Here is a 23,902-nt window from a genome sequence, read left to right on the forward strand (position 1 = left end):
TAGATTATATGAGTTAGACCTTGAACATTCGCGCAACTGAAATGAGCTGTCGTAAGTGGGCGAATTGACTTTTTGACCGACAGTTTTACGTTGCTCAAAATTTATCTGGAGTGTACCAAAATGTATCGCCTTAAGAGGATAGGGGACGGGACGATCGATTCTGCATACAAACGTAGTCCTCATTTTCCTTGACATTATGGAAAATATTTTCACACTACAATTTTATGTGTTTTAATCATTAGCTATGCCTGACCGTTTGATTTTTATCGATTTTTACTTTATTATAAGAGGACCTTTTAAAAATTTGTATAATACCTGTTTTTCGCTCCTAACTCTTATAATAATTAAAAAATCGAAAAAAAATCAAACGGTGGGGCATAGCTATGATTAAAATACATCAAATTGCGGAAAAATATTTTCAATAATGTTAATATATACAGGAAAATGGGGAATACGTTTGTATGGAAAACCACCGGTTTCAAGGAGGTCGTCCCCTTTCATCTTAAATGGTCCATCTAGAGTGTGAGCGATCTGTGCGTGTTGCTAACTGACTCAATTTGATTGTTATCGTCTTGATTCGTTGTATAATTAATATCTAACGAGCAATTACGCAAGACAGTTGAGTTTAGATCGGTGCCTACTATAAATTTGCACGAGACTAGTACGGTCTTTATTTTCAGCTCTTAAAATTCAGATTTTCAGGTCATAATGAATAACGTAATTAATAAAACTAAGTCAGTACTAATTAGTGATTTTCGCGCTATCTACAAAAAAAACCTTTTATCAGTAAGGTACGAGTGTCTAACCACGACCACGACTGTCTAATATGTAACACGATATAGTTTTATATTATTTTCTCATTTACCCCCTAAAAGTGGCCCCCATGTTTAAAATTTATTTGTTTACGTTACATATCCCTCTATGCGTCACAAACTTACATATGTATCCACCAAATTTCAACTTAATTGGTCCAGTAGTTCGGAGAAAATAGGCTGTGACAGACGCATAGACAGACATACAGACGCACGAGTGATCCTATAAGGGTTCCGTTTTTTTCCTTTTGAGGTACGGAAAACCCTAAAAATACGCAAAATAGATCATTTCCTATAGATCACAGGAAAACCTATTAGAAATGTGTAGTCAAGCGTGAGTCGGACTTAAATAGATAAATAATAATAAAAAATACATGGTTTAAATTGTGTAATGTACGGAACCCTTGGAACGCGAGTCCGACTCGCACTTGGCCGGTTTTTTATAGAAAGCCATATGACTTCGACCTATGTTCTATCACTGATGTGTTAAAATTGTTAAATAAATAAATATCAAACGGTGTCGCCAACGCCATCTACCCGAGTATAGGCCAAAGGTGTGACGCCATCTATTCAAGTATAACTTTTTCTTGATATTCCGAGGAACGTTTTTTCCTGTGACTTATAAGTACGGAGTTACATATATATATTTGGTATCAAGCTACCCCTTTTTCAAAAAAAACTGTTCAATTCAAATAACTTTAAGCACCTCGTTCGCGTAGCTATATACTCTACAGATAAACAAGTATAGTAATTGTTTACTCGTATCTGAGAAATATGTATATGTACATTAAATGAAAAGCATATACAATTTAGTATAAGTATCTGTACTGATTTTTACGAGCTATAAAACTTCTTCAAACGCGCTTTCAGAAGCATTATTCGTAGACGGATAGTGTGTAAGTTGCGAAAGCGGGCGGTGCGCAGGCGCGACAGGGCGGGCGCCGCCGTGACGCCATGCTCGCTCAGCTGACGCCGCGCCGTGTGACGCGCTGTACGCATCGATCCTGCGATGCTCGCTATCGCTAGTTACTCTCGCTAATTCGTGATGATGGTTCGACGCAGCGGCAGGTACACCACCTGGCGTGGATTTAAAGATTTCACACTTGGAAAACCACCGGACGAAGGTAAGCCGGAAAATAAACCCTTTGCACTGCTGTATAGAGCCGTTTTGTTACGAATTACGGGATAACCTCAAAGCGAAGTGTTGTGTTGCTTTTCCGCGAAATTCCTTGGCCAGAAAAACGTTTGTACCTATTACCGGCATTATGACAAAGTGAAATGCGTGGGTTTAGTTATTTCGTGAATAATATTTTACTTTTGCTTTTATACATGAGTTCTAAACATAATAGCTTAACTATCCTTAATCTTCCTTTTACTACCAATGTATATATCTTGCCATGATAATAAATATAAATGTTTGATAGGCACTACCTACGTAGAAATAAATTTCTTCCCTCATATTTTAATCTAGACACATACTCGTATTTACAGTAATCCCATTACCTAGATGACCTTCTAACCAGAGAAGTCTGAAAGTTGCTTGAGCATACGATGTTGCAGAATCCATTTAATTTCCGGGTACATTTAGTACAATCGGATTAGGTCTAACCCCGAAATCCTTTCAAAATTATGAAATTTGGTATGTATGTTAATTAAAGGTCTCATTTTCATGTCCACACTATTTGACATTTGGGGACCTCGAGTAATCGCAGCCATCTTGGAAAATATGTACCATCCTGAATATATTTGCGTTTTACTCTAAATATACGTTCTCTATGAAAATATGGTGTAAGGCAACATTAAAGCTTATTAAATTCTACACAAAAAAGTCCTAGATATCTTTGCGGAAAAAATACATCTTGTTATAGAAAATAATATCTAAGTCCAGATTTAGCGCTTATACCCTTTCAGGGGATATTCTCTTAATAGGAAACTTTTAGGAATATGAATTCCACTTTTGTCTATACATTTGTACACGTTATACCCCAATATCAACATTTTACTCGACTGCGACATAAACAGAAAGTAGGGTTATGGGTTTAAATACTGATAATCAGTACATCCTGTAGCTCAGGACAGGATATAATGATTAAAAACTACAGCACAAAATCCGGGCATGCATGATATGGTAAATCTTTTAAATGAATGTGCATTATCAAACAGCACTTTTTGTTAATAATTTGTGGTTATCATATTAGTACCTATATTTTTTTGTACACGGTTCTGACAGTCTTTACCAAATTCTCCTATAAAAACATTTTATTATTTTTAATCATACAAGCCAAATTATACCTCATTACACCATTATACATATTCCACAGTACCTATATTTTTTGTACACGGTTCTCAGTTTTTACCAAATTCTCCTATTAAAAACATTTTTTTATTTTTAATTATACAAGCCAAATTATACTTCATTACATTATCTTTTCACAATAGTTAATATATACTTTTCTAATTGTATTCAGATTGAGATAGTTCTGAGTTGTTTTAACTTTAGTGAATTTGACTTTTAACAAAAAACGCCTCGAAAGTCTTCCTGACTACCTCAAGTAGAAAAGAGTTTCAAAAAGTGTGTTTTTGGTAAGATTACATTCTAATGAGCATAAAACAGCCTATAAAAATAAAAATAAAAATGTGACATTGTAGCAGGAAGCGACTGAAGATTATCAAAAAATGCTGTACAAAAAATTAAAGGTATGATTTAATATATTCAGCGAAAACTCACAGAAGCCCATTTATTGTAATATGGTTGTATATCATGCATCATCCAAAACTAGCGGAAAAACCTTATTTACAAAAACGCTTTACCTATTGCATTTTACAGCCGTCAATGGTGTACCTTTTGCCTGAAAACCGCACATTTCAATACATACTGCCAAGTAAACTAGGTAAACTCGTACATTCAAACACCAGACTGTATTTTTCCCAGGGTTTGCAACAACTTAATATTCCACGGATCATAACAGTCCGTACTATCGGCGATCGTCCCAATATTCATACTACACGCTAACCCAAACATTCTGAAAATAATAAGAAACCTTTTCTCTTAGCACCAGAGTCTAAAATTGTTTGGAGCTAGTGACAACTCCATTGTAAACGTAGCTAAAGGTAAACCCATACATACTCGTATAGGATGGACACGCAAGTTTTCATGGGTACTTATTCCCATAGCATGTACTCGTAAAGAACCAAAATAAATGTAACCTTAAAATCCATTGGAACTATGCATATCCGGAGATCATTATCCGTTGGCTTGAGGCGGCTGTACTTACCTAAACGATTACTATAACATCCGTGATTATCCTGACACGGCTAATGATGTTTGACATGACGAATTTACGAGTTTGTTTGTATTGCCTTTGCAGTGTTGTGTGAAACGTGTAACCTAAAAAAAAGGGTTTGTAACTGTAACTCGTAAGGTTCATTTTTGAATTACTACCTGAAAATGTTTGAGTCATTTTTATTGCGAGGTTCGTTAATGTCATGTCCTATTAGGAGGGTTACTAAGCGATATTGTAAAGAAAAGTTACATGTGGACATAAAGACAGACAGGCTTTAGATACCTATAAGTACCTGAACAGGTTGTTTAATCCAAAGAGTAAAGTAAGTATAATTTAATCAAAGAGTAAAGTAAGTATAATAGGTATAATCTAAAAAGAACCATAGAGGAAAATCTGACAATATAGATGAGTGAGTTGCAAAAATAAATAAATACATACAATAAAATTTACACGGTTAATTTTAGTAAGACAATTTAATCAATTAGGTAACTTTATTTATTTATGTTTCACTTATATACAGGATGGCTAAAAAATAAGTGCATCCCCGTTGCCAGGGAGGTTCTGGGATTATACTGAGCAACTTTTACTATGAGACCAACCCCGAAATCGCGAAAATAAATTTGGCTGTTTCATAAGGGTCCTCCACACTCATGCGCGAATCACGGCGCGAAGCCGCGAACGCGAGTCTGGAGCCTAGTTCACTAATCAGCGAACTAGGCTCCACACTCGCGTTCGCGGCTTCGCGCCGCGATTCGCGTATGAGTGTGGAGAGCCCTATACATTTTGGCTGGTCCATTTTCTATTCCCATAAAATTGATACAAAAAAAATTTGTTAAGTTATTGGGGTTTTGGGTTTATTTCCACGCATTTTTTGAGAAAAGCACTATGCCTTCGCAGTAAGGTACTAAATATTCCTTTTCATTTTTAGAAAAAGAAAAGCCAAAACCAGAGGACGACCTATCGAACCATGATGAAATATTCTTGAAAAGTATCGTTGAAAGTCCGGATTTCGGGCGAAAAAGTGAGGTAAGTAGTTCAGTTGTTTTTTTATGTTGTACAGCAATACAGTCAGCATCTAATCAGAGGAACACGTCTTTATTACCATAAAATAAGAGATGTTATGATATGTTTGGTCAAAGTACACCCCATACCACCCCCGAACTGAATTCTCGCGATTTAAAAAAACCGGCCGAGACGAGTCGGACTCGCGTTTCAAGGGTTCCGTACATTACACAATTTTTAACAATGTATTTTTTATGTGAAACGTGATTGAAAATGTCTTTAAAAACCCGTAGGGGTCGGATTAGAGACTAGTAATTAAGTCCGGCTCACGCTTTCTACACAGTTGTAATAAGTTTTCCTATTATCTACAGGTAAAGAACTATATTGCGTATTTTTTTCAAAATTTTAGACCCAGTAGAGTAGTTTCGAAGACAAAGGGGGTGGGGGAGAATGGTCATTTTTGCCTATTTTTAACCGACTTTAAGATTTCAAAAGGAGGAGGTTATCAATTCGGTTGTTTTTTTTTTTTAATGTTTGTTACTCCATAACTCCGTCATTTCGGGACCGATTTGGAAAATTCTTTTTTTGATTGTAAGTATATACATATAGATTGGTCCCGTTTTGGTCAAAACGCAGTTCTGATGATGGGATCCATGAGGAATCGAGGGAATCCTCAAATGTTAAAGGCATACATATAGTGATTTTAGTATTTTCATCAACAAATCAAGCATTTGCATTTAAAAAGTGACATTTGATGAAGTGGAACTGCTGATGATGATCAGAACGGAACTCTTCAATGACGCATAGTTCACGTTTGGCGATTTGTCCTCTTCGTTATGATTGGTAAGCAAGTTAGGTTTTCAAGACACATTTTTGTCAAGCTCGAGTTCTGATGATGGGATCCATGAGGAATCGAGGGAACTCCTCAAATGTAAAAGGCATACATATAGTGATTTTTGTATTTTCATCAACAAATCCAGCATTTCCATTTAAAAAAGTGTCATTTGATGAAGTGCAGCTGCTGATTCTGATTTATATGGCAACAGTTCAGTATAGTCTGAACAATATGGATTGGCAACTCGTTTGACTTACATCTACTTTTATTCACCGTAATCAAAATCAGAACCCATTTATTTGGTCTACACTTTTTTTAATATTCGGTACTTTTTTTTGCCGTATATAATTCATGTATTTTCTTACGTATCACCACATAGGTCAAAATCGTCTAATTGCATCTTTATTTTTTTTATATATATATTTATTTTTGGTTTGCATAAAACCCCAGGAGGTACAACCTTCTCTAGTAATCCGCGTAATCGATGCCTCCGATTTACCTAGAAATTTATATAAATTTACATATATTTAATTTAGTCGTAACATACCAGATGGTGTGACTACTATTAGCCACACCATCAGCTCAGTTCAGCTCTATAGCTGAAAAAATATTTCGTCTATCATGTTACTCCATTCGAGGGAAGACGCCTACATCCAAGATTTTATCACCAAAAAGCCACATGATGATGATGATGGTCATGTTACTAGGTATATATTCCGTAACCTTACATAGGTTCTGCTACATTGTCAATTAACAAGATTGATCGTGTCCTAAGCCCATAGTAAATATTTTTCAAACTCAAATTCATTTTTGTTACTGTGTTTCCTCGCTTGTATAACATAACACTACAATAACTAAGTCGTAATAACCAGACTATAAGACTGACATTTTGATTTGTTTACCTGTCAGCTCTGATGGTAATTTTGAAATGTTTCGTATTGAAATAGTTCAATTTCCCGAACTGTTATTTTCCAGCAGTTTATTATTTACATTATTAACAATGTTCCGCTCCTGACTATGTATAGTTTTGGGCATTTTTGTTATTTATTTAATATTCAACACTTAAGCATTATTCAAGTAAACCGCCACAATGACACTGACAACAGTGACAACCTATCATTAAAATTATTGCCAGTGTAAGAAATTAGTTCCTGTTGAAATAAGGTTGCAAGCTACAGGCCACTTAGAACATATTTCAAATATATAATATAGAATTGATCTGTCAAGTCAATGAATTGTCATTCGATAAAAACAGTCTGTGCTGTTATTATTAATATTATATTTAGATTAATTGTGGTAACTAATTTACTAAATATATTCATTGAAGATTCATCCGTTGTGCTCTATTCATAACATTGCCCTCTGCTTAGCCTCACCCCATCAGGGTTATGGGCGAACATTATTCAGCACAAGCATGAAAAATGTCAACGGGCTCTGGCGATTCTTCTAGTGAGGTGGATAATAACAGAGGTACTGGAATTATGAATAGTACGATGCTCTTCGATAAACTGGACGGCTGCTCGAACTATTCAACATGGAAATTCCAGATGGAACTATATCTAATAGATACAGACTTATGGGAATACACGAGCGTTACTCCCGCGATTACCGATTTACCAGGTACGAGAAAGGATCAAAAAGCAAAAGCTAAGATTTGCTTGATGATAAAACCGCATTGCCTAGTGCACGTCAAACACGTGAAGACAGCTAAAGAGGCGTGGCAAGTGTTGAAAGATACCTTCGAAGACAAAGGTTTGAATAACCGCTGTAGATTACTCTCTAGACTAGTGAGTTATAAACTAGAGATGTTTACGACAGTAAGAGAATATGTAACAGCGGTAATGGAGACATCTCAGGAACTGTCAGACCTTGGAAAGGAAATAGATGATGAGTTGTTAGCGGCTTTGATGCTTCAAGGCCTCACGAGTGAGTTTCAACCTATGCGGCTGGCTGTAGAAAACAGCAACATTATATTGACATCTAATTATGTCAAATCGAAACTTTTTCAAATGGAAGAGACGTATACGTCACCGAGCACGAGTGGAACTTCTACAACTTCTGCATTGCTTACCAAGCAAAAAGGCAAGAAACTGCCGAAATCTAAACAGAAGAAGATAAAATGTTTTATTTGTGATGGTCCACATAAGGCATCAGTATGTCCAGAGAAACCTAAAAAGCAGAAGGAAGCTTTAATTGCCTATGCATTTGCCATGACTGGAGACCGAGAAGAGGAATGGGTCCTAGATTCCGGGGCGTCCACACATATGACAAATCGAAGACAGTGGTTTAGAGACTATAAGGTTACAGATCATGTTCCTGTAAATTGCGCTAATGGTGGTAAGGTATACGGAGAAGGACGAGGTACGGTACTGTGTAAGTCAACTGGAATGACTGTAAGTAACGTCATGCATGTCCCAAAGTTAGCAACTAACTTGATGAGTGTGAGTACTATAGCAGAGAAAGGGTATGTTATAGTATTTGGTCACAAGCGGTGTGAAATTTATAGAAGTGATGAATGCAAAATAAGTGGTACGGTTCTTGTCAAAGGTATAGAAGATAGAGGTGTATACAAACTTAATGAGTGTTGTTTACAGAATACGGCCCTTAATACTACGTCGGAACGCGGTGATGCACTGAATTTGTGGCACCGCCGTATGGGACATCTAGGTATTCGAAATCTTCTACTTTTGAAAAACAAGATGGCGTCTGGGGTAAGTTTTCCTAACAGCAATTCAAACCTGGAATGTGTATCCTGTCTGAAGGGAAAACAAACCAAGCAACCGGTGAAGAAAAATCGTGTAACACGAGCAACGGAAGTGTTAGGACTAGTACACTCCGATGTGTGTGGACCCATCAACGTACAATCCTTTGGTAAGTGTCTATACTTCCTCACGTTTATTGATGACCTTACGCGCAAAACTTTTGTTTATTTCTTAAAAAATAAAAGTGAAGTCTTTAAATACTTTCTAGAATTTAAAGCATTAGTTGAAACGCAAACCGGTCATAAGTTGAAAGCGTTAAGGACAGACAACGGAAAGGAGTACGTCAACAAGCAGATGGAAGATTTTCTCAAGCGTCATGGCATTAAGCACCAGCGCACGGTTGAATATACTCCAAGTCAGAACGGTGTCGCAGAGAGAGCGAATCGCACGATTTGCGAGAAGAGCAGATCGATGCTGCAAGAATCAGGTCTGGAAAAGCGTTTTTGGGCTGAAGCCGTTCACCACGCAGTATTCTTGAAGAATAGATCACCTACAATTGCAGTCAAAGACAAAACGCCAGAAGAGGCGTGGACGGGGAAGAAATGTAATTTGGACAACATAAAGGTGTTTGGATGCAGAGCTTTTATGCATATTCCTGATCAAAAGAGGACAAAGTTTGACCCTAAAAGTTTAGAATTGGTATACACAGGTTTTGCAGATGATGCGAAGGCATACAGACTGCTAGATCCAAAGACTGGTAGAGCATACAATGCGAAGGATGTGGTATTATTTGAAAACCAGATGTACCGATCCCAGAGGCAAGAAAGTCAAGGAACACCGACCAGAGATATCCCGGTTTTAAAAATTATACAAGATGAGGAAGATCGAACAGAAGTAGATGCAAGGGCTGAGCAACCAACAATCGAATTTCTACCTGATGTTCTCGAAAGTCAACCTCTCTTCGTAGAAGAAGACATAAGGGTAGAATCCCCAATAATAGACCTCTTACCAACTGTTCAGGAAAGTCAACCTTCCTATATAGAAACAGTAGAACAAACTGAAGAGGATAGAGAACAACCAGCAGTTGAACCTGTCATGGAAGGAGTTCAATTTCCTCGAGTGGAGATTGAAGTGTTTGATGATGAATCTGATGACTTCATGTCAGCGGACGAGAAGGACATAGAAGAACCTGCGCAATCACGAAGGTATCCCTTAAGGAACAGAAAACCCAAGCAGTTTCCGGACTATGACCTTTATCACACAATCGAACATGATGAGGATCCAACTACCCTGAAAGAAGCCTTGTCAGGTCGAGATGCTGACAAATGGAGAGCTGCGATTCAGGAGGAGTTAGACGCTCTCAAGAAAAACAATACATGGACTCTTGTGAAGCCTCCTAAAAAGTGTAACATCGTTGATTCTAAATGGCTATTTAAAATCAAAGAAGAGGCGGGAAATAGATGCAGATACAAAGCCCGACTGGTGGCAAGAGGCTTCAGTCAAAGGTGGGGCATTGATTATAATGAGACCTTTTCGCCTGTTGTACGCCACAGTTCATTGAGAATGCTAATGGCTTTAGCAAGCAAGATTGGACTGAACATAGATCAGATGGACGTTAAGACTGCTTTCTTGAATGGAAATCTGAGCGAAACTGTTTATATGAAGCAACCTGAAGGCTTCGAAGTCAAAGAGAAGAGGGACTATGTATGTCAACTTAATCGTTCGCTTTACGGATTAAAGCAAGCACCTCGAGCGTGGAACAATAAGCTTGACAGTGAATTGAAGAAACTTCAATTTCAACAGTCCAAAAATGAACCATGCATTTACACAAGATCAAAAGGAAACAAGATCATCATTTTAGCAGTTTATGTGGATGATTTGTTAATTTTTTGGAATGATGAAGACGAGCTTCGTAAGGTCAAGAGTGACCTCATGTCCAAATTTGAAATGAAGGATCTTGGAAAAGCTGCATTAATTTTAGGAATGCAGATAACTCAAACAAAGGATGTCATCAAAGTTGATCAGGAGAGGTACATTGAGAAACTTCTCAAGATTTTTGGAATGGAGGACTGCAAGACAGTAGCAACTCCGGCAGTTGCTGGGTCTCACTTAAAGAAATCAGATCACAAGTCTGATGACAGGATCCCATATCAGAATCTTATAGGATCTCTGATGTATTTAGCAGTATGTACGAGGCCAGACATAACGCATGTAGTCAGTACTCTGAGCCAATTTAATACTTGCTATACAGAAGAACACTGGGTAGCAGCAAAGCGTGTGCTCCGCTACCTAAAAGGAACAAAATCTCGTGGAATAGTGTACTCCAAAAGATACAGTGCTGACAGATTCATCCAAGGATATTCAGATGCAAGTCACGGAGGTGATGAAGATAGAAAATCATGGACAAGCTACACCTTTATAGCTCAAGGGGCAGCTGTCTGCTGGCAAAGCATCAAGCAGAAGACAATAGCACTATCTACTGCAGAGGCAGAATACGTAGCTATGTCAGAAGCTGCAAGAGAGGCAATATTCCTCAGAAGGTTAATTGCGGAAATCACCAGGAAGGACGAGGAACTGATTCCTATCCTCAGTGATAGTCAATCCGCAATAGCGATTGCAGACAATCCAGTGCATCATCAGCGGACGAAGCACATAGACGTACGTTATCACTTTGTGAGAGAAGCGATCATGAATGAGCAGATAACTGTTACGTATGTCCAGACAGATCGTATGATTGCCGATGCACTAACTAAACCTTTGCCGAAAGGAAAGTTTGTATGGTGTACAAACAAGTTAATGGGCATACAAGGTGATTGAATGTTTTGATGACAGTTTTCTATATTAAGGAGGAGTGTTGAAATAAGGTTGCAAGCTACAGGCCACTTAGAACATATTTCAAATATATAATATAGAATTGATCTGTCAAGTCAATGAATTGTCATTCGATAAAAACAGTCTGTGCTGTTATTATTAATATTATATTTAGATTAATTGTGGTAACTAATTTACTAAATATATTCATTGAAGATTCATCCGTTGTGCTCTATTCATAACATTGCCCTCTGCTTAGCCTCACCCCATCAGTTCCAATAAAATTCCGCAACATGGCGCATGATCATATATTTCTGGTCAGGCTTTATCATAGTGTAACTTATACTAGAGCGGTACTGTCACAGTAAATTTTGTAACCCCAGTAAATTCACTGCCATCTGTCGACACACTTTAAAACTAAAAATGAAGATTTATAAAAATACGATAGAATGTATTTAAATATAGATAAATGATTTTTTTTCATTTGGATTAATTATTTTTATGATTTTGACCCATGTTCTTTCACTGATATGCGTTAAAATTGTTAAATAACAAACGAAACCGTCAACGCCATCTATACGACTGTAGGCCAAAACTAGTAGCGCCCTCTGAACGAGAATCAAATTTTCTTGATTTTCGAGGCACGTTTTTTCCTTAGACTGTATCCATCTATTACGGAGTTATATCTATCTTTGGGCTTTATGAATGTGATAAAAATCAAAGGGTTCCGTTTTTGGCTACGGAACCCTAAAAAGCGGAAAAAGCTCATTCCAGATGCAACATGGCAACTTTTCTGACAAGTCTCGTATACTATTTTATCTTATCTGTATCTGGTTCAGTTGTGTACTGAGTGGGGAAGTGAAACGGCGGGTACGGGTACGTTTCCGCGTGTAACAGATTTCTCGTGATTTACAGCAGAATAGGTTCCTTGTGACTTATAAATTAGTTAATTCACAACAGTTTTACGTAATATTAGGAATTAAGCAATCAATTAACAGCACCTAATTAGTTTTCATTCATTAATACCAAGTGCCACGCCTACGTCGTTTGTTGTTTTGGAAGTTCCATTGTGAATCTTGTTGGATTTATATGAAGTGCTAGTGTTATTATTGCAGCTCATCGAATCAGAGGAGGACCTGGTCGTAAAACCCGTATCGTTGGATAACGTAAACATAATACGGTTGCTGAGCGAGTATCGTGGCACCAACATAAGAACTATTGAGCAAGCGGAACTCGCTATATTGCTATCCAGAATACATTTTAAGGTATGTTTAGATGCAGAATCACTTCCAAACAATATTTTATTACCTTGATGCTATTTTGGCTCGGCTACTGTATCATGAAGTGTTGATAAATAGCGAAGCGTACTTGTTACGTTCATTTAGTTTCGCTGTTGTGATTTTACTGACTGCTAGTTATATGATACAGAGAGTTATTCAGCGGTATAGATACTTTTAATCATTAGTAGTATATAATTAAAACTGTCCATGTTCCATTTCCTTGATTAAAATCAATTTACCTATTGTGTAGGAGCAAGTACTGTTATGTACTTTCTCCAAACCGGTTTACGTCATATTATTGGTCCTTGTACTACTAAAGTCACACATTTGTACCTAATCAACCGTGGAACTTTTATTTTATTTATTTTCAGGCTTTAATAGATGCTCATGATGCAATAGGTGCCTTGTGGCTTCAAAGAGGATCTGGCATTGAAGAGCCACCTGCTAAACAGGACAAAGACACTGCAGAAGGTGCGGAAAGTAGCCCCGAGGAAAACGGAGATATGCCTGTAGAGACAGTCAAAGTTGTAGGCCTTAGGAAAGTGCCTGGACAACCTTTAGGGTTAACGGTAAGTTATTAGAATATTCAGTTATTAACCTTTTGAGACCCGTCGGCTCCCTGGGTAGCCATATTTACTGTATTTACTAGAATATGGGTCCGGGTCTCGAAAGGTAACTCATATTTTGTCTGGATAATCTCTATATTGTAAATTATAGGGTTTAAATCTCTTGACTATCAATGTGTTTTAACCTTATAAGACCCACTTCGTTTTTAGTTGGTTTCTTCAAAAAATATTTTATTTCTTTTCTTCAATTGTTTTCAACATATGTGAAAATGATTCATTGTTTACATAAACAAACTAATCATTCCAGTAAGGTCAGCACATTTTTGCACGTAAATTGCATGCTGTTTACAATTATGTTCCAATAATATAGTGTGTCAGTCATAATACGAGATTAGATTATGCAACTTTAATTGGTTCCACAAAATCTTCATTTACTAATGATTATCATAAGGACAGTCAATTATTGGGAATATTCATTAATATATTTCTTAGTCCCTTTATTCCTTGTAAAACCCAATGTGCACTATACACTGTTTCAATCTAATTCAAACCTTTCATAAACCAAATAAGGTAACATTTATTTTGTTCTGTTGCTTTCTCAACCAAACGAAATTTATCCCAACTTAGTATACAACAAGGTTCTAATTAGAAATAGCAAAGTTTTGTATGGTGGGTCTTACAAGGTTATAGAAGACAGGCCAAAAAAAGCCAATTATTATAATCCTTACTCGCCTCTGATATTATATAGTCCAAACAAGATTAGCTTAACTTCCTTTTACATTTCAATTTAGTGTTTGATACTAAAAACTTTTACTTTCAGGTCACAACAGACGAGCATGGCCAACTCATAGTAGCTAGAATATTAGCCAGCAGTGCCGCAGCCAAACAAGCCTTACTCTCCATAGGAGATGTCTTGCTAGAAGTAGATGGAGTACAAGTAGATACTGAAGAGCAGCTCAAAGAGGCAGTGTCCAAGCCTAACGATAGAGTAACATTAAAAGTGGGGCCTAACCTTAAGGAGAAAAGTTCCCAGTTAACAAATAAGCTTAGTGTGAGTAAATCAATTAAGGCGTGACTATGTTAATTGAGTTAGTAATTATCTAATTAGTTTCTGTCGCTACGGCCCTGTGCGCAGTTAAACATGTCGCAATTCTTATTTTAATGATGTCCCTGCCTGAACAAAGTGAAAGTCGGGGGCGGTATATGACACGTCTGGGATTGGAGGTGTCCGTAGGCTGCAATTACCGCTGCATATCAGGCGAGCCGCTTGCTTGCCCTCACTGTGGTATAAAAAACAAACAGATCCGCCAAATGCGGTTGAGCTAAGTCAGACCTTAAAATACGGAGCAACACATACTCTAAAATTCTTACTTATAACTTTTAATTTAAACAATATAAAAAGGAGTGAAAATGACCTGCCGCCGTTAAAAATGCTCCATACAATATTATTACCATTTGTATCCTGTTTTTAATTTTGTTGTTGTTTTGTTTCTATTACAGTGCTATATGAGAGCTCTGTTTGACTATAATCCGAAGGAGGACACACTATTACCATGTAAAGAAATTGGATTGGAATTCAAAAAGGGTGATATTTTACAAGTAAGTTAAAATTTATTCATCTTTGTAGATGTTCACCTAACAGATTTTGATTCTCAAATCTCTCATACATCATAATTATGGTTTTAATTTTTTTATTATGATTTGAAACACAGTGTGCCAATTTTTGAATTTCGAGTGCTCGATTTCGTGACTCGAAAATCCGTGGAAACGGCGAATTGATATTTTTGAAATGAATTCAAAATATAAAGATGTGCAAATTATGGAAAATTTCCATAAAGTTGTAAAAGATATCGAAAATTTTGTAAGAATTTCTCAAGAAATAAAGGACATTTTTGATTTTAATTTTTAAAATGGAAATTTTGCTAGTCAGAACTCCGATTTTTTTCTAATGTGAAAAATTTAACATCATTGGAAAATTTCCATCGCCATATCAGTAGAATCATTTTTGCCCAATCAAAGCTAATGGAAACCTAATTCATGCTAATTAATGAATCATTATAGTTAAATTGGATTTACATTAATTTCATTTGTGTATTGTTGGCGAAGGTGTCGCCACTAACTTATAGTTTTAAGGTCCCCACTGAAAACCAGTGCCACGGATTCCGGCGGAATTATGCTGAGTGGGTGTCCTATTTTAACGTCCAATGTTCTTTTATGTCTGTATTGTCTTCTTTTCCATATGTAATATGTTGTGGCGTTAAATAAACGTATTTTCTTTATTTCTTCTTTTTTCTTTCACTTTTCAGGTGTCAGACAGAAAAGACCCCAACTGGTGGCAAGCGAGTCACGTAGAAAACCCTGATGTAGTAGGTCTAATACCCTCTCCGGAACTTGAGGAAAGAAGAAAAGCGTATGTGCCGCCTGAAGCAGACTTCGTTCATAAAATTAGCATATGTGGAGCTAGGGTATGTACATTATGTAATGTTTAAACATACTACGCGTAGGCTTGTGGGCGTGTTTGCCGCTCCCGCATTGGCTTACACAGCCATGAAAAACGTTGTCGCCCTACCTGTGCACTGTTTCTATAGTTTGCAATAGACTTTAAGGCCAATGATGATGAAACATACTACTTATAATAATGATAGCTAACAGGTATTTCTTCTTATTTGTTTCCACAATTTTTTTCTCAAATCTGATCCTTATAAATACCTTCGTAATTTCACTCCCTAAAAGCTGTGTTAAGTCATGCTCAATTCCGATATGTATTGTCTTATTACTCTATTCGACTCGACCACAGTAAAATATGCGTCATGATATGCGTTTTCGTCTCCGTTAAGCCCGTCCAAGTCGAACCCGACTCCAACTTTCATAATTTGAATCATTTCGCAGATATCTAAAAAGAAGAAAAAGTTCGTATACGAGTCCCGCTCAAGCGTGCAGCTGGAAGGCGCAGAATTAGCGCTGTATGAAGAAGTAGCGCGAACTCCGCCGTTCTTACGGCGCGTGTTAGCGCTAGTGGGCACACACGGCGTGGGACGACGCACGCTCAAGAACCGCATGATCCACGAACACCCCGACCGCTTCGGAGCCGTTGTACCACGTGAGTGTCCAACTATGATGATATAGGCACCGTGTTGGCGCTGAATGAAGTAGCGCACACTCCGCCGTTCCTACGTCGGGTGTTAGCGCTAGTATAATATCCAAAACAGCTTACTTTATACATTTTCAATTTCCAGATACCTCCCGTCCGCCCCGGCCGCTAGAAGAGAACGGCACGTCATACTGGTTTGTGTCGCGCGAGGAGATGGAACGGGACGCGCACGCGGGCCGCTTCCTCGAGTACGGGGAGCATAATGGGCATATTTACGGGACTCACTTGGACTCCATCAGAGCAGTTATTAAAGAGGGTGAGTATTCGCTTGTTGTAGTGTTTTTTTTTTTTTTTATTCAATTACAATAGGGATGTTGACAATTACTAAGACTCCTCTATCCGTCTGTCTGTCTGTCACCAGGCTGTATCCTATGAAACGTGATAGCTATAACAACAAATACAAAAACCGGCCAAGTGCGAGTCAGACTCGCTCACGAAGGGTTTCGTACCATTACGGAAAAAAACGGCAAAAAATCACGTTTGTTGTATGGGAGCCCCATTTAAATATTTATATTATTCTGTTTTTAGTATTTGTCTTAGCTGCAACAGAAATACATCATCTGTGAAAATTTCAACTGTCTAGCTATCACGGTTCATGAGATACAGCCTGGTGACAGACAGACGGACACCGGAGTCTTAGTAATAGGGTCCCGTTTTTACCCTTTGGGTACGGAACCCTAAAAAGTACGGAACCCTCGGTGGGCGACTCCGACTCGCACTTGTCAAGTTTTTTTATTAATTTGTTACGCATATACTAACAAAATATGATTTTTAGTTTTCTAATATTCCCTGCTATGGTAAAATCATAACATATTATATATTCGCGATTCATGTCAACATCCCTATTATAAGCTTACAGTACAGTAGTACCGAAGCGCCTATAATGCTAACAACAGTATCTAGCAATACAATAATGTAACAGTATATATCTTAAATGTAACGGTAAATCTTCATCTTCGGTCGGTCCCTCAATACTGAGGATCGTGACATCACGTCCTTCTGCTGAAGACCAGGTTCCTCCATAGGGTTCTGTTCCTCGCCAAGCGCATGGTCTCGTGCAATTTTAATTGCATAGGTGCCGTAACAGTAAATCTAATGCACATTTAAGTTTTAAATTAATTCATTACATAATGAACTTTACAAATCAAAGTGTGCCAGCTATCGGCGAACACGTCGGCAAAACGAGTTGGTTGAGCAGCGCTGGCACACTTTGATTTGTAAAATACGGCGGCAACGGCGCCAAGTATTATAATAGGTATACATTAATTGGGATGTGTGAATACACCATCCGTGAAGCCACTCCCACTCCACTGTCGTTGCGCAGCCTGTATGGCCAAGTCTAAAATGAGGAGATAGATATAGAAGACCTTACATGACCGTCACAGGCAAGATGTGTATCCTGGACTGCGCACCGGCGTCGCTGAAGCTGTTGCACAACAGCAGCGAGTTCCTGCCCTACGTGGTGCTGGTGGCCGCGCCCGGCATCGAGCAGCTGAGGAACCTCACCTTCGCCTCCAACCGCAATCTGACGGTATCTCTTACCCCTACCTACTACCTACTACTTATTACAGAAATCATTGTGAACACTCCGAATTAACTCATTTTGTTTTTGATACAAATATCGACTATGATAACAAAGGATTTATGCCTGTATCCTTGACTTTTCTAGAATCCAGATGCAAAAATTTGCTACAAAATACTTTGTTTCAAAATTTACTATTTTAAGTTTTTCTCACTAACACTAGTTAGCTGATCTTGGCAATTAAAAAATGAACCCATTTTAATATCAAAAAACCGAAGGGTTCCGTACCATTAGGTAAAAAACGGCAAAAAAAATCACGTTTGTTGTCTGAGAGCCCCATTTTAATATTTATTTTATTCTGTAAATACATCATTTGTGAAAATTTCAACTGTCTGGCTATCACGGTTCATGAAATACAGCCTGGTGACATACAGACGGACAGTGGAGTCTTAGTAATAGGGTTCGGTATTTACCCTTTGGGTACGGAATTCTAAATATCAACGTGCCCATGTGCCACACGTTCAAAAAAGGTCATATTAAATTGTGGACAGCAACAATTTGGGACCGTTTCATTGTCTGGACTGGAAATGTAAAAAAAAAAGTATGTTTTGCAAAAAGTAGTTCTAAGAAAACAATCTTTGTATCAATATTATAGTGTGCTATTATGTTCCTTGTGCCCAAGCTGTAAGCCAATTTTCATTTCATTTATTTCATGCAAAAACCATGGTTATTAAAGATTAGATTTTAAAGCCCTTTGAATGTCATCATCATCGAAACGTAGATCGAAATGTAGATTATCGTGATTGCCTATTTTTTATTAGATGAAGCCTAGATATCCCATATGCCTGAGTGCAGGAAATGATACAGTATTTATTGAATTGATTCATTTATTTTCGGAATGCCAGTTTATAGTATTAACCTTTTACGTAACGTAGAATTTAATGTAGTTTCAATATACACTAAAAATCAATGAAAACGGGTCACTCTATAAGGATATGTTCATGCAAAATGACCCATTTTCATTGTTATCAAGTGTTGAAGCTGCTGACGGGTTAATGCGGCTATATACTGCAAATGATAATAATTATGTAGACAAAACGTAACACGATTGTGTGTGTTAAGTACGTGAAAAGGTTAAGCCTCTTCTGCTCTCCCAGTTTCTAGATTGCAGTTATAAGTTGTTCTGTTCCCCTAGTTTTTAGTCAGTTGTAAGTTGAGTATCCTTATGCCCCTGCACAAACGTTCAATAAATTTTATTGCAAGCCAGCATGTCACTTCATCTCCAATAAAATAAATCTTCAAGTGACAACAATAATATATGATTAAAGATTCATTGTCTGTGTAAGATCTGTAAATAAAGTGTTACAGTCAAACCAAGCTAAGTTGGCAGCGATTTTGATAGCACAGACTGTGCAAGTGTTAAGTAAACGTCATAATTTCATAGAAGTTTGACGTTTAAAATAACACATGCACAGTCTTTGCTATCAAAATCGCTGCCAGTTCGGTCTGACTCTAGACAATTTCGTGCTGCGAATGTGACAACTACATGAGATGGCGCTTTACAGCTCTGTACATTAGACGGTAACTCAAAAGTTGCCGTTTGCGTACAGCGCCATCTGTTTCGGTTGTCAAATTAGGAAGCACATTTTATTCTTAGACTACCTCAATATTACCATCGAGTTATTCGTCTATGATAAAAGAACGTTTGTGTAACCGTGTGTTACTCGTAGCATGCCAGTGTTTGATATATCCCGTGTTGTGCGCATGTCTAGTTCGACCGGCAGAGCTCCATTCGCTTTAGCTCGCGCCGCGCGCGCACGCTAGAGTCCCTCGCTTCGCTCTACGAGGTAAGTTTTTTTCAGTTTTTCCAAAGAAAATTGATTATATACTTAACTTACTAACCTAGCGGCGTGGCTCACTCCGCGATTTCGTCGCGTCGCTACAAGTACATGCGGCCCACACCAATTTTGGTGTCTAGCCATAGTAATTGCCGCGCACCGCTACGGAACGGTCGCCTGCTCGCGCTTGCGCTACCTAGCGGTCATATCTGTCGTAATAGACGCGTCTTGTTAGAGAGTGAATCTTCTGTACCTAGTACTATTATTTATTCTGTGGTATAGGTTTCCCAGCATGTCCACTCAGCGTCAAATACACTGTAGCAGTCAAAGTGGCCAAATAGTTCGGTACACCATCCTAAATAAATAACTATTTGACTGCTTTGGTTGCTACAAAGTATTTGACACTCAGTACCTAGGTATGTGTGAGCATCTGAACATTAAATTTATAGACCTAACCTTTGTCAATATTAAAGTCCAAATCGTAAGTCACGTTATTGTTTTCTCCGTAATTACCTATATAAAATCTTGAACATTTAACATGGATTATTAGATTTATTAGCATACCGACCGTGAAGCGATTACAATTTCATTTAATAGGGATGATGACACATCGTTGGGTTGGCAACTGTTAAAGGTTTGCAGAGATGGCGCCATCATAGCTTGCGCCTTTTTCTATGAGATTTGTCTTAAAGGGCTGGCATCCAGAGCATTAAAAAAAAACAAAAATTTGACACAATTCTAGGGATTGACAGGGCAAGCTATGCTGGCGCCATCTGCTAAATATTTCGACCGGCCAACCCCATTAAAACCAAGCAAGCCAAAATACAACTCTCATGAATCTTACTTTTTAATTTGTATGCTTGAATTGAAAGATACATCGTAATACTAATGAATTATTGAATGTTAATGTGGTGTAAGTTGTGTTCGTGGTTCGTGTGCAATTGTGCATGATAGTTTTTTTTTTTGTAATGGCAGTAAATCAAAAAAAAATATTTTTTAACATTATCTATTTGGCGTGTTTATTTTGTATCACACTTAAAACAATAACATATACATAATGGATTCTAATAAAAAAAAACTTAATATGTCACTAACTTATTAACTCTTTTTATCTATTCTCCCTAAATAAAACCCTTACGTGTGAAACAGGAAGAAGACATGAAGCAAACGCTAGAAGAGAGCGCCCGGATACAGCGCCAGAACGAGAAGTACATCGACCTCGTGTTAACCAACCACAACAACGACACGACTTACTCGCGCATCATGGACGCGCTGCACACGCTCTCTACCGACCACCAGTGGGTGCCCGTCAGCTGGATATACTAACACACTTCGCTGTACGATCCAACACGAAGTGTCCGTTAGCCCTTACAGTTTAGCAAACGTTAGAAGAGAGCGGATACAGCGCCAGAACGAGAAGTACATAGACCTCGTGATAACCAACCACAACAACGACACAACTTACTCGCGCATTGTGGACGCGCTGCACACGCTCTCTACCGACCACCAGTGGGTGCCCGTTACCGTTAGTGTCCGTTAGACTTTAAGTTTAGCAAACGTTAGAAGTGAACGGATACAGCGACAGAACGAGAAGTACGTCAATCACAACAACTACACGAGTTACTCGCTCATCATGGACACGCTGCACACGCAAGAGCTTTCTGGGGCCCATTTCTCGGACGGTATTAGACTAATAATATTAGTCCACGAACTGTCAAATCGTATGGGTTACCATGGCAACACACTAATAATATTAGACTAAGACCGTTCGAGTAATGGGCCCCTGGTTATTGCTAACTGCAAGGGTGACACTTCGTTATGTGCGTCAAATATATGTTTACATTTTTACCCTTATTACAAGGAGTATTAATCGTTGGCGTTCATTTGACGTCGCCTGTTAGAAGAACTTGTTGTTTAGTCAGTTGCGTCATCTACGAGTTGCCAGAAATAGTGTTACAGATAAAAGTCAAATTGCCATCGCCAGGCACGTTGTTTAAATGGGTCGCTTCTTCACTTACCATACAGCACACTTCTTCCGATTTCCTGAGCGACACAGACTTACGGCCAAATCACGCAAGCTGTCTGATTAATTACAAGAATGGTCGTATTCGAAACTCCATGGATAATAAAATACATCGGTCGGTCGGTCGTGTACGTCGTAATAAATAACCATACCTAGTATAAATGGGGGTTTAGTCAAATACTCAAAATGGCTTAACCTTTTCGACGCCGTGTCACAGAAAAGCTGACACTCAGGCGCCACGTCACCGAAGTGTCAAAACTGAAGTTGAACTTTATGCATATGCACGTAGGTCTACGTTGCTCTGTTCTGTGACGGATTAATTTGGACCTACGGTGCGGATATATCCGTCGTTGGCGTCAAAGGTTAAATATGTAATCGTTTTTATGAAGATGGCTTACTAATCAGGCTCAATAGGTTTATAAATTTACATACCAGGTCTTTACTCTTTAATCCGCTAGTTCTCCATATACCTTAACGATTTATATAAGCACTTACGGTGGTACTCAAAAGGTATAATGGAAACTAGACTAGGCAACTTTATTATTTTTGCTTTTTACCATTTTTATTTAACCGAACTATGCTTTTTAGTAGGAAATTAGAATAGTATAAAATTAATTTGTATTAGGTTAAGTCATACCTACATCACAGGTTGTATGTAGTTATATTTTAAGGATGAAATCTCGATTTTAATTAAGTTTTAAGAAGTATCTCTAATTATACGCTCGTATATTCTTTTTCCATAAAGAATATCAAAACAGTATTCTGTGAAATGTATTATTTTATCGAATATATTATACCGTTGCTTAAAACGCGGGTATTTACCATGAAATCCTAGAAAAGGATATATTAATTGAATTCGTACTGCAGGCTTAGTGCAGTTGTAATCTACTAGTTAATTTTGTAATAACTACTAAAACACAAGGTGATAAAGCTCTATCACCTGTTTTGTGCCACGCGTTAACTTTTTAATACTAAAATATATTAGGTGAAGTCATTCCAGTGATCTACAACAATCCTCTCTTTACTAACACATATTGTTACCACATGCTATGCTGTACACCTAAATATGCTGTAATATTTCTGAACTTTTTCCTTCCATAGCCTCACCATTGAAAGTGTTCAAAATTAAATGTCCCACCTAACAACCATATTTTAATTTGTGTTCTCTAAAAAGAGATATTTTAGGTGTAGACGTAGTTTAAATTCTAATTTACAATGCTCTAATAATAAGTTTCGCATAAAAAGTATTCTTCAAGTATTCATTGAGTTAGAAGTAACAATTTACAAAGACAACATCACAAGACACGTCCGCATAATCTTTGTACGAAGATAATGTGGTTTGTAACCAACTGTATTTTTGAGGCCTGAAATTTAAACCTGACATGAAGATTTGACCAGTGTCATGGACGCATTGGACAACTCTTAGCACACCGTGTTTATCTTGGATTTTAAAAGTCTCTATCAAGTAGTGTACATGAGGGACAAGATCCTTGCGTTAAGCGGTGTGGTTTATGTTGTTAATTGCATGTGTGCTAAATATGCTATTACTATTTGGTTGGTATTGTCAATGTGCCCGAACTTTGGTCACTTCTTCAATCATGTTTCACGGCCTAACATGTGTTTTAATAATGTACCTACTTTTATATCACATACTTAAATATAAGCTAACATTTATTAAACTAGCTGATACTTCATTTAGAATCTCACATTCCGTCCATTTTTGTTTTGTTATTTAGCTATAAATTTTATTGTATCAAGATTTATTCAATATACATTATGTAATTTGCTTGGCTTGTTTTATTTGTTTGGCTGGCCAATAAAAGAAGAAATGCATTTTATTATGTTTTATTGGATTGTATTAAAATCAGCTCTTGTATTACCAATTTACCATAAAGAACTGAACTGTTAAACCACTTTCAGTCTTGCAAGAGAGAGGCCGCTATCTGCTGCTAGATATAGATAGAATAATGTATAGATATTACCATCTCACTCTATCAGACAGCTTCCTCCCCCTCTTACAGGATCGTTAATACCAGGTTGTAGACGCGCAAGGTCAAACAATACAATCATGTCGTA

The 23,902-nt window shown here is 37.6% G+C and overlaps 1 protein-coding gene across 3 annotated transcripts; it reads left to right on the top strand.

Annotated features, from left to right (window-relative positions):
* The first annotated feature begins 1,780 nt into the window (after positions 1–1,780).
* LOC134740979 (protein PALS2) lies at positions 1,781–23,612 on the top strand. 3 transcript variants are annotated; one of them, XM_063673672.1, is made up of 12 exons: positions 1,781–1,936; positions 5,025–5,122; positions 12,562–12,711; positions 13,098–13,295; positions 14,113–14,343; positions 14,793–14,891; positions 15,599–15,757; positions 16,182–16,392; positions 16,529–16,699; positions 17,829–17,974; positions 19,738–19,812; positions 20,953–23,612. In XM_063673672.1, the coding sequence occupies exons 1-12, from the start codon at positions 1,858–1,860 to the stop codon at positions 21,127–21,129; spliced, it is 1,794 nt and encodes a 597-aa protein (XP_063529742.1). In that variant the 5' UTR covers positions 1,781–1,857; the 3' UTR covers positions 21,130–23,612. The 3 variants fall into 3 exon arrangements, with proteins under 3 accessions (XP_063529742.1, XP_063529743.1, XP_063529744.1); XM_063673673.1 differs by lacking the exons at positions 1,781–1,936; positions 5,025–5,122 and adding an exon at positions 12,283–12,316; XM_063673674.1 differs by lacking the exons at positions 1,781–1,936; positions 5,025–5,122 and adding an exon at positions 12,301–12,322.
* Positions 23,613–23,902: the final 290 nt, after the last annotated feature.

The sequence above is a fragment of the Cydia strobilella genome, chromosome 4, assembly GCF_947568885.1.
Source record: "Cydia strobilella chromosome 4, ilCydStro3.1, whole genome shotgun sequence".
NCBI classification, from domain to species: Eukaryota; Metazoa; Arthropoda; class Insecta; order Lepidoptera; family Tortricidae; genus Cydia; species Cydia strobilella.

What these genes read in the sequence shown, in the direction of transcription:
- LOC134740979 (XM_063673672.1), top strand. Translation starts at nt 1,858, where the DNA reads ATGATGGTTCGACGCAGCGGCAGGTACACCACCTGGCGTGGATTTAAA. An exon ending in AGTTAACAAATAAGCTTAGT is followed by an intron (nt 14,344 to 14,792) that starts GTGAGTAAATCA and finishes TTTCTATTACAG; the next exon opens with TGCTATATGAGAGCTCTGTT. An exon ending in AAAAGGGTGATATTTTACAA is followed by an intron (nt 14,892 to 15,598) that starts GTAAGTTAAAAT and finishes TTCACTTTTCAG; the next exon opens with GTGTCAGACAGAAAAGACCC.